This window comes from Hemitrygon akajei, chromosome 11 (genome assembly GCF_048418815.1).
Source record: "Hemitrygon akajei chromosome 11, sHemAka1.3, whole genome shotgun sequence".
NCBI lineage: Eukaryota > Metazoa > Chordata > Chondrichthyes > Myliobatiformes > Dasyatidae > Hemitrygon > Hemitrygon akajei.
In genome coordinates, this window is record NC_133134.1 from 116,086,896 (window position 1) to 116,098,169 (window position 11,274).

Here is an 11,274-nt window from a genome sequence, read left to right on the forward strand (position 1 = left end):
TGCCCACAGTGAAAGGCAGTTCCAGATGCACATTGTTGCAGCACGCTAACCATATTCCACATTGTGTTGCAGGGACTCCCCTGAGCTGAGACTGGATGAACTCCGGCCATTTATTGTTCCCATGTGGATGCTGGAGAAGATGCAGAAATTCATGATGGCTTTACGGACGGAGAAGGAGTAGGAAGCTCGGCTGAGATAGGGAGGGAAGGATGGTGAGGGAGGAAGTTTTTATTGCAAGGATTGGCTAGTGTCTGGTGGTATATTTAAGTCCTTTGAAGGGGCTGGATGTTCCTAGTTTTGATCATTAGTCTTCCTGAAAGTGATCCTTGCAGCAGGATCGACAAATGAGCACGAAGCATGGAAAAGACCAGGGCCGGCCATTGTGTGAAACAAGTGTAAATTGTGCCCCTGCGTATTTGTGCTCTATAAAGCCTGCGCCAAAAGTTACCTGAGGTGTCCAGTTGGGTCCTGAAGAAACTGCCCTCTGTGCCTGGCTGAGTCTCAATAGCTTTAATAATGATAGCAACTGTTCCAAACTATGTTGTGATGGGAGGGACTGTCACACTTTGCAGAGTTGCATGCTATTCTCCAAGTGAATGAGCGCAACCTTTCTATCTGTTCAGTAATAATTGCTTTAATTATCAGTAGTTTATCAGTAATGGCGAGATTGTGACCGAGTAGCTCTGGAGCTTGTGTAATTACATCAGAAATGTGGTATTAGAATAGATGACAGTGTGTAAAAGGTGTGATTACATATATTAAAGTCTAACTCCATCAACTTGATGAATATAAAACTCCAGTCTGATTTTCCCATCATGTCCAATTTTAAAGTTTGGAATTCTTCAACCAAATTGTCCAGTCCTCCTGGAATGATGTTACAAGCTTTTAGTACTGCAGTTGTATCCAGCACCCAGGCAATGTGTACTGTAAGATTCTTTGTGAATCGAAACTTTGTGAATTTCCAATTGTGCAAGCTTAGATGTGTGGCTTGATTAGTTAATGCTGGATATTTCCATTAAGCTGATGTGGATCAGAAACAAGCTTCTACTGTGCCTGTCTATTTAACTCTCCAAGTTTGGAAATTTGTGTCTTCCTAATGCTTTTTGTCAATAAAAAGTTGTATTTTTTTCCTCTAAAGGTTGCCTAGTTTTTGCATCTGTATGGAAGTATGTCTGTGATTTCTGGGGTGGCACTGCTTGCTGTTTAATTGAGACCAAGATTTATTGGCACAAGCAGAGCCAATGAAATTATTCATTATGGCTGGGTGTTGGGAGTATTGGTTCACTGCTTCATTCTACCAGCTCAAACAACTTGCATCAGCACAGCTGCAGGTATCTTCACAAGGGCTTCCAAAAGTGGAATTAACCAGAAACCCAAGGCAAGACAGCTGCATATATGAGAAATAAAAGCAAAATATGTTGTAAAACACTCGACAGGTCAGGCGGCATCCCTGCTGGAATGAAGGAGTTGTTCTTCCAGCTGTCTTGTCTGGCATAACAGTGCAATGAAGTGAGGTTTCTCCACAGTAACTTTTGTGGAATTCTGAGACACGCCATGCATTCAGAATCATGTTTATTATCACTGACATATTCCATGAAATTTGTTTTGTAGCAGCAGTACAGTGCAAAACAAAAAATTACTAAGTTACAATAAATAAATAAGGCAAAAAAGGAATAGCAAGATAGTATTAAAGGGCTGTTTAGAAATATGACAGCAGAGGGAAAGAAGCTTTCTAAACTGTTGAGTGTGGATCATCAGGCTCCTGTTTCCAAAAACACAGATTTGACAAGTTTTGGTCATTTAATTTGCAGTGGATTGGTTCACCAATTAATTGGAGTAGCTGCTTATTTGGGACAAATCTTAAAGAACAAAAACTTATTGTGAAAATGGCTGGGATTCCCTTCCTTTATTTGGGACATTATGCAGCTTAATTGGGGCAGGAGATTGTTGTCAGGCCATTAGACACAGCACTGTGCTTCGAGCAAATAGTTTTTAAATGGCGTCAGTTGTGTGTGTTTGTGTTTTTGGGGGAAAAAAAACAGGGATTTTTGTTAGTGATAGTTGGTGGAAAAAATAAGCAGTAAGACAACTCAACTGTTTTGCTCAGGCAAACACGAGGAAATCTGTAGATGCTGGAAATTCAAACAACAACACACACAAAATGCTGGTGGAACACAGCAGGCCAGGCAGCATCTATAGGGAGAAGTGCTGTCGATGTTTCAGGGTGAGACCCTTCGTCAGGACTAACTGAAAGGAAAGATAGTAAGAAATTTGAAAGTAGGAGGGGGAGGGGAAAATGCAAACTGATAGGAGAAGACCGGAGGGGGTGGGGTGAAGCTGAGAGCCAGGAATGTGATTGGCAAAAGGGATACAGAGCTAGAGAAGGGAAAGGATCATGGGGCGGGAGGCCTAGGGAGAAAGAAAGGGGGAGGGGAGCACCAGAGGGAGATGGAGAACAGGCAGAGTGATGGGCAGAGAGAGAAAAAAAAGGGGAGGGGGTAAAAACTAAATATATCAGGGATGGGGTAAGAAGGGGAGGAGGGGCATTAACGGAAGTTAGAGAAGTCATTGTTCATGCCATCAGGTTGGAGGCTACCCAGCCGGTATATAAGGTGTTCCTCCAACCTGAGTGTGGCTTCATGTTGACAGTAGAGGAGGCCATAGATAGACATATCAGAATGGGACATGTCTATCCATGTCTATCCTAGCTGATTTGGTTCCATTTGCTTGCACTTGGCCCATAAGCCTTTAAAGCTTTCCTATCCCTGAAATGTGAAGATCCCCTTTGAATCTTTCCCCCTCACCTTAAATCTCCAGTTTTAGACTCCCCTAGTCTGGGAGAATTTTTTTTAATCATTCGCCATGTCTATGTATTCATTACTTTGTAAACCCATAAATATTACTTTAAATACCAAGTAGCAGAGAGATAAAATGTAGACCAAAAGTTTGAAAATCAAATTATTCTACAGATACTGGAAATCTTGAGTAACACAAAATTCTGGTGGAACTTAGCTGGTCAGGCGACATCTATGTAGGGAAATGAACATTCAATGTCGGGGTCAACCCTTCATCAGGACTGGAAAGGAAGTGGGCAGAAGACTGATTAAGAAGGTTGTATTGGGGGTAGGGAGAAGGTGTTGAGTCCAGTTGGGTGGGGAAGGGAGAAACTGGGATAGGGGAAAAGAGACAGATTGTTGAAGGAGGAGTCTGATAGGAGAGTAGACACAGAATAAAAGGGAACGGATGTGAGGAACCAGATCATGAGGCCAGGGAGGGGAAAAGGGATGAGGAAGAACACAGTGGAGTTGGAGAAATCGACATTGATACCATCAGGTTGGACAGAATAATGACCTTTTGCTCCTTCAACCTGTGTTGTCATTATGGCAAGAAAGGAGGCTGTAAACAGACATGGCAGTGTGGGACTGGCAAGTGGAATCCTGGCTGGTACAGCAGATAGAGTGAAGATGCTCAACAAAGCATCCCCCAAGCTGTGTCTGGTCTCACCAACGCCAAGGAAGCCATACTGGGAGTGCCAAATATAATAGATGAAAGACAGACTCACAGATTACTACTTCAGTCCTCTGCCTCTTCCACCTTTCACTCCTCCCCCAACTTCTCACATCATTCTCTTTCATCCCCTTCCACTACCCACCTACCTTCTCCCTCTCACCTGGACTCACCTATTTCCTGCATATTATGCTCCCACCCCCCCCCCCCCCCCCCGACTCTTTAATTCTGGCTTCTGCCCTTCCTTTCCAGTCCTAATGAAAGGTCTAGGCCTGAAATGCCGACTCTTCATTCTCCATAGATGCTGCCTGATCGGCTGAGTTCTCCAGCATTTTGTGTGAGAAAAGCAGACAAAAACTTCTGTGTTGCTCAGTCTTTAATTCACAAGTCCAGTCAAAACAAATGAGCATGTAATGCTGGAGTATTCAAAAAAACCCAGCTCTGCTGCGGAGCTGCATTCATGTCCCCTGGAAACTAGCATCTGTACCAGCTGTGCCTTTGGGAGGTGAGGGGGAAGCACAAAGACCTTCTTCAAGGCCTGGGGGATGTGGCAAAGTAAAGCTTCACTGTACACCTCTGGGGCCCTGTTCATTTTGTGTGGGGAGTGGCAAGAGTGGGCGGCTCACCGAGGGTGTCTGGAAGAGCTGGCGCAGGCATAAAGGACCGGCATGGTCATCCTGCAGTGGACCTCAAAGGGAGTGACATTCGGTGGACAACAACTCCCAGAAATGCTGGAAAACCACGAGTTCAATGCAAATAAAAAGTAAATGTAATGAGTACTGATGAACAAAAACTGTAGAACGTTAATAGTCCTAGCAATGTACCTTAGAACTGGAGTTAGTTTATTATCGTCACATGTACTGTGATACAGTGAACAGCTTGTTCATACAGACCGGATCATTACACTGCACTGAAGTAATACAAACGATAACAATGCTGAATAAAGTGTAACAGCTACAGAGAAAGTGCAGTGAAGGTAAATATGCAACATCATAACAAGGTAGATTCTATTTATTGTAATAGGGAACTATTTAATAGTCATGAGGCCCTTCTGTCCATCAAGTACCTGTCTATACTGGTAGCATAGTGGTTAATGCAAACCTATTATAGCTCGGGGTGCTTCGGAGTTTAATTCTGGTGCTGTCCTGTAAATAGTCTCTGTATTTCCTCCCTGTGGAATGTGTGGGTTTTCCCTAGGTGCTCCGGTTTCCTTCCAGTCCAAAAACATTCTGGTTAGGTTAATTGGTCATTGTAAATTGTCCCGTGATTAGGTAAGGGTTAATAATGCAGCTCCATGTAACTAAGTGCACATAGCCTATGTCAATAATAAAACCCAATACTGATTTTGAGGCTAAAAACAAAGCTCTAAGTGATATGGATGAACAAAGAAATTGGTTCAAGAGAACTGAGAGACAATCAGCAAGGAGAACTAGGAGAAATATATCAGAGTAGATTGGCGGTCCAAAACCGCTATTAAATCTGAGGAAGAGCAAAGAGGTTAACCCATTTCTTTATCATTTTTGGCATCTGTTGCTGGATTTCTAAACTGCTCCAAATATTCAGAATTATCAACGAGAATATCTGCATGATGTTGGAAATCCAGACAACACACACAAAATGCTGGAGGAACTCAGCAAGCCAGGGGGGCACCTAAGGGAAAGAGTAAACAGTCGACGTTGTGGGCCGAGCCCCTTCCTCATGACTCCGTGTACTTTCGTGAGCGTTTTGGTTTTATTTAACGCCCGCTAGAATCACCTCTGTAACCCACAGCATCCGTGTGTAAAGGGGGAAATTGCGCAGGGTGCAGGACGTAAGCCAATCAGCACTCGCCTCCTCCGGGCTCTGTGACCTCACCCACTGCCCGGCAACCAATACATAAACACTCGGTGACAATTGGCTCAATTGAATCATAACTGCAGAGTGATTGGTGGAATGTCGATTGGACCTACATTCAAATAAACGGCGGGGCCTGCGGAGGGCGTAGAGCGCTGCACCGGCGGATAGGTAGAGGGCTGAGTGCTGTGTAGTTGTAGAATTGTTCGGAGCTGGACTTGTCCTCGGCGAAGGAGAACCGTTCGTGCGTGCGTGTGGGTGACAGAGTCGTGTAGCGCAGTGCCGCAGACGCAATGGCCCAGAACGTGGATCCCAGCACCGCGGCCTCGGGGACCACCGCCGTCCGGAAAGGCAGCGAGAGCGGCGCAGCTATCGCCCGGGGCTCGGTGTCTAAAAGGTGAGTAGGTGGCTGAACCTGGTTGGATGGGAAGCAGGGGTACACTGTGGGGTGGGAGGTTGGGGTGCATTGGGAAGGGTGGGGTTAGGCTCCTTTAGTCCTGTTCATTCCCCTCCATAGATGCTGCCTGACTTGGTGGGTTCCTCCAGTATTTTGTGTGTCTGCAGACGTTGTTTTTGAGTCTCACTGTCTCGTTTCTCACCCCCAGGTTGCAACAGGAGCTGATGACCCTGATGGTGAGTGAGCTCGGCTGTGCGGTTGGGGTGGATAATGGGTGGCTGTGGCGTGTTTTATTAATTGTTCGTGTTATGGGAGTTGAGCCAACTCTTTTTCCTTTGCCTTCCCAGATGTCCGGTAACAAAGGAATTTCCGCTTTCCCGGAGTCCGACAATCTCTTCCGCTGGATCGGCACCATCGACGGCGCAGCGGGCACGGTGAGCGGTCCCGGCCTGGTTCTTTTTGCGAGCAGGGGTGTGAGGGGTCACTAATTTAATCTCAGTTTGAGGAGCCGAAGCTAATTAGCCTCTGATCTGTTATGCAGGTCTACGAGGGACTGAGGTACAAGCTCTCGCTGGAATTTCCCAGCGGCTACCCGTACAATCCTCCCACTGTGAAGTTCCTCACCTCCTGCTACCATCCCAATGTGGACGGGGAGGGCAACATCTGCCTGGATATTCTCAAAGACAAATGGTCAGCACTTTATGACGTCAGGACGATCCTGCTATCGATCCAGAGTTTACTGGGAGGTAAGGATTCGGGTTTGAAATGCAGGTGGGCTTAACTGGTTCTGTGGGCGATTGGCAGAACTAAGGGTTTGCGTGCAAAACCCCAGTGGAAGGTTATGGGGGGGGGTGAAGGCTAAGGAAGGAAGTTGAGGGGTAATAAAAAAAATACCTCTGAATGGTGGAGCAGACTTAATGGCCAATTACCTAAATCTGCTCCCATGTCTGAAGTTCTTACAGGACACTAGTGAGACAGTTCTGGAATATTTAGCAGTAATGGCGTTACTTTCCTGAAAGTGTTAGTGAACTGGAAGCAATCCAGTAGACTTGAATTGATATCTGGACTAACTGAGTGGTTGTCCTGGGGTTTGCATCCATGGATGACTGAAGTGAGAGTTGGGTTTGGACAGCTCAAAGATTCTGAAACAGAAAATCTGCAGATGCTGGAAATCCAGGTAACACAAAATGGTGAAGGAACTCAGCAGGCCAAGCAGCACCTATGGGGGGGGGGGAGGGTTGGGGGGAGTGCAGGTGAGGTTTTGGGCTGAAACCCTTTGGCAGGACTGGAGGAAAAAAGCTGAGGAGTTGATTTTAAATGAGGGGGAGGGGAGCGAAATGCCAGGTGATTGGTGAAACTCGGCTGGGAGAGATGAAGCGAAGAACTAGGAAGTTGATGGGTGAAAGACGAGGTCATGGAAGAAAGAAGGTGGGGAGGAGCACCAGAGGGAAGCGAATGGTGGGCTAGGAGATGAGATGAGAGGGAAAAGGAGATCTCCCAGTTGCCACTCATTTTAATTCCACTTCCCTTTACAATATGTCCATCCATGGCCACCTCCACTGTCAGGGTAAGGACACATTTAGGTTGGAGGAACAACATCTTGTATTCTGTTTGGGTGGCCTCCAACCTGATGGCATGAACATCTATTTCTCAAACTTCCAGTAATGGCCCAACCCATTTCCCATCCCACTTGTCCCACATGTCATCTCCTTGACTACCATTTGCTTCCCCCCCCCCCCCACCATTCTTCCATGGCCTTCTGTCTCTTTCACCAACAACTTCCTGGCTCTTAGCTTCATCTATCTTCTCCCCCCCCCCCCCCCCCCCAAGTTTCACCAATCACCTGGCATTTGTCTCCTCTCCCCCTACATTTTAATCTACTCAACTTTTTGCCTCCAGTCCTGCCAAAGGGTTTCGGCTCGAAAGGTCGACTGAACTTTTTCCATAGATGCTGCCTGGCCTGCTGAGTTCCTCCAGCATTTGCAGTGGTTCTGAGGTGTCTCTGGAAGGTTTGTTGGAAAATCTTGCACTAGTGAATGAGACAGAGTATCTTTTGGCATTCTCTCTTTGTGTGCAGAAGCGGATTCCAGGGCATTTTGAGTCATAGAAAGCTACAGCACTGAAACACCCTGTGACGCATTAGTCTGTGCCAAACCAGTTAAACTGCCTAGACCCATCAACCTGTGCCATTGATGTCCCTATCTGAATTTCTCTTAAATGTTCAAATCGTTGCCACATTGCCTGGCAGTTTGTTCAACACAATCTCCTTGTGGCCCCTTAACATTTCACTTTCACCCCAAACCTCTGACCTCTGCAATCTCACCCAACCTCAGTGGAAATGGCCTGCTTGCATTTCTTCTTTATACCCTTCATAATTTTGTATACCTCTATCAAATTTCCCCTCAATCTTCTATGTTCTAGGAATAAAGTTCTCACCTATTCAATCTTATAAATTCAGGTCTTCCAATCCCAGCAACATCTCTGTACAGTAATTTTCTCTGTACTCAATCAACCTTATTTGCATCTTTCCTGTAGGTAGGTGACCAAAATGGCGCACATATTCCAAATTAGGCCTCACTAACGTGTACAACTTCAACATAACTTCCCGACTCCTGTAATCAATGCTTCGATCCATGTGGCCAGCTGCTTCCTTTATGACTCTATTTACCTGTGACACCACTTTAAATGATTTATGGACCTGTATCCCTACATCCCTTCGTTCTAACCAACACTCCCCAGTGCCCTACCGCTCACTGAGCAAAGTGCAACACCTCGAACTTGTCTGCATTAAATTTCCTGTGCTCCAGATCCCACCAAGCGTTGATAGTCTTCCTCACTGGCCGCTACACTTATCTTGGTGTCATCTGCAAATTTGTTGATCCAGTTAACTATATCATCCAGTTTGTTGATATAGTTGATAAACAACAGGTCCAGCACCAATTCCTGTGGCACTTAACTAGTCACAAGCCTGCATTCAGAGGGCAACCATCTACCAGCGCTCTGGCTTCTCCCGCAAAGCCAATGTCTAATTCAATTTACTACCTCAGCTTGAATGCCAAGTGGCTGAGAGAGTTCCTGACCAACCTCCCATGCTGGACCTTATCAAGTGCCTTGCTGGTCCATGTAGACAACATCCACTGCCTTGCCTTCATCCACTTTCCTGGTAACTTTGAAAGACTCCATAAGATTGGTTAGACATGATCTACCAGGCATGCCATGCTGACTATCTCTAATCAGTCCCTGCCTATCCAATACTCCGATATCCAGCCCCTTGGAATACCTGGCAATAATTTTCCTACTACTGATGTTGGGCTCACTGGTGTAGAATTCCTGTTTTAAGAGCAGGAGGTGAATTTTGTTTCTTGGTGTGTAGGAATGGTCTGTGTGGACTCAGTGGCCTAAAGGGCCTGTTTGAGCTGTGTCTGTCTAGAAGTTAGTTAGCCAAGCCACCATGTTAAATAAGGAGCAAAGAGCTTGTTTGCTGTTAATTTGTATGTATTATCTGAATTTGACCTGCACTTGTTCATTGGCCTCTACTTCATTCACTTTGTTTTTGATTTAATGGAACCGGATGGGGACTTTTAATATTTTGTAGTTTCCTTTTGTGATCGAAAAATCATTCCGTGATGTGCTTGCATTGGCTTCCATTTCTTCACCCTAGAAGGACTGCAGAAATTATTGTTGGCTTCCATTTATCAGGAATAGTGTCCTCAAAGTTGTATGGGATCTTGAGCTTTAAAAGCAGAACGAGGATATTATAAAACTTCATTTAAAAGAAAAAAATCTACTGGTTTGGCCACAATTGTCTAATACAGACTGCAGCTCTTTGAGATGTTTGAAGACTTTAAAGGGTGATGAAAACTTGTTGTATGGAGCACTTGATGTTATTACTTCAGTTATTAGGAGACCAGTGTGGTAGTGCTGAAGCAAGTATTGTTGATAGGAGGTGGAGATCATCTGCATTTGATAACCTCTTTATTCATTCTCTAAAACAGAACCAAATGTACAGAGTCCGCTCAATGTTGCTGCAGCTCAACTGTGGTCTAACCAACAAGGTAAGAAACCACTTTAGTGTGGCCAGGCATGCGATTGGCAGTCTCGGGCTGCTGGTTTCTGAAAATGGCATCTTAAGCATTTAAGATCCCATCATGAAAACTTAACAGCCCTGCCAAACAGCAGGTGATTACACCGGTTTCTCTTGCCCTGTAGTGTTTTCCATTAATTTGCGCTTTGGCTGATAGATTAAATCGCCAGTTAAATGCACAAATGCTAGAAAATCTCAGCAGGTCAGGAAGCACTTGCTGTTTGAGCCAGGGCCCTTCATTGTGTTTTGTGATTTATGTAAGTGTTAATACCTGCAGTGCACACTTGTTTTAAATTTATGGCAATTTTCATCATCAACATGGGTTTTCATTTGAAATATGCCACAGGGGCCAGCAAAATGCTGGTTTTGTGTTTTTTTTTAAGGGGATGCTGTTTAAGCCCATTGTTGAGGGATTCCATTGCTAAAGCTTTATTCCTTTTCTGGGTTTTAATCTCAACTCCTTACTTGGTGAGTGGGAGCTCAGATTGACATTGGTGGGTGGAGTTGGTGATCAAGGTCTCCTTCTGATCTGTATGTAATTTTTGTTACAGAGTACAAGCAACGACTACATGAGGCGTATGCCCGACAGCTGAAGAGTTGAGGCTAGGACCAGAACTTCCAGCTGTTCTACCTCTCCTGTGTTCTTTTCCTGTGTTTTCGTTTTTGAATGTCTTGTTTGTCCAATTATGTAAATGGGCATGTGCTTTTTTTTAATTTGCCATGTTAATAAAGTGCACTGGTTGAGTTTTGTAATAAATTCTATGGAAACATTATATCTTGGCTGCTGTTCTTGGGTTGTTACGAACCCTGTAACTGGGTGTCTTACCAGCAAAGATAGGAGTATCTGTTGGAGTCTGGGGATACTATTTTTAAACAGTATTTATTAGTAAAAATACACAAAAATAATATTAATGCAAATATACAGATAATATACATCATCAATACTAAATCTAAAAGTGCGGGTATAATAATAATCAATAAGAAATTAGCTCTATCGTTGTCTAGGGTATAATGGATTGTCCGATGGAAATATAAAGTTCAGTTCATGTAGGCTGCGGTAGTTGTTGGTGGCTGTGTTGCAATTGTTAGAGAGAGAGAGTGAACAGCTATTGACTTGCGACTTTCCTTTACAATCTTGATCCATTGATGCGTCGTTGTTGTGGCCCATTCAAGTATGACCCTTCCGCCATTCTTCAGTGGTGGACTCGTCACCCAGGCAAGGGTGGACCACACACACAACACAGCCCACTGGTCTCGTAGCATCTCTCCTGGTGCGTCTGAGGGGTGTTTCCCCAGACCCTACTTTTATCCCCACTCACGGGGTCTCAGGTGTCAATCAGGTTGGGATGATGCAACCCATCAACCCAGACCACCCTGGTTGCCCCCTGAGGGGTTTCAATGAATAGAACAGTACTCAATACACAATCCTCCAAGAGACAATACAGTAATCAGT

General features: G+C 44.9%; 2 protein-coding genes across 3 annotated transcripts in view; both read left to right on the plus strand.

The window, feature by feature from the left end:
- The window catches only part of LOC140735948 (deoxynucleotidyltransferase terminal-interacting protein 1), a 31,567-nt gene extending 30,430 nt beyond the window's left edge, over positions 1 to 1,137 (plus strand). For both annotated transcript variants that reach the window (XM_073061569.1, XM_073061571.1), the window contains one exon: positions 73 to 1,137. In XM_073061569.1, the coding sequence (XP_072917670.1) occupies positions 73 to 181 (109 nt within the window). In that variant the 3' untranslated portion in view covers positions 182 to 1,137. The remainder of the gene's footprint in view (positions 1 to 72) is intronic.
- Positions 1,138 to 5,468: 4,331 nt separating this feature from the next.
- ube2c (ubiquitin-conjugating enzyme E2C) lies at positions 5,469 to 10,594 on the plus strand. The gene is made up of 6 exons (XM_073059966.1): positions 5,469 to 5,737; positions 5,946 to 5,973; positions 6,085 to 6,171; positions 6,279 to 6,483; positions 9,733 to 9,792; positions 10,373 to 10,594. The coding sequence occupies exons 1-6, from the start codon at positions 5,634 to 5,636 to the stop codon at positions 10,420 to 10,422; spliced, it is 534 nt and encodes a 177-aa protein (XP_072916067.1). The 5' UTR covers positions 5,469 to 5,633; the 3' UTR covers positions 10,423 to 10,594.
- Positions 10,595 to 11,274: the final 680 nt, after the last annotated feature.

Coding starts and splice junctions, on each gene's coding strand:
- ube2c (XM_073059966.1), top strand. CDS start 5,634: ATGGCCCAGAACGTGGATCCCAGCACCGCGGCCTCGGGGACCACCGCC. Junction 5,974..6,084: donor AGGAGCTGATGACCCTGATG/GTGAGTGAGCTC, acceptor TTGCCTTCCCAG/ATGTCCGGTAACAAAGGAAT. Junction 6,172..6,278: donor TCGACGGCGCAGCGGGCACG/GTGAGCGGTCCC, acceptor TCTGTTATGCAG/GTCTACGAGGGACTGAGGTA.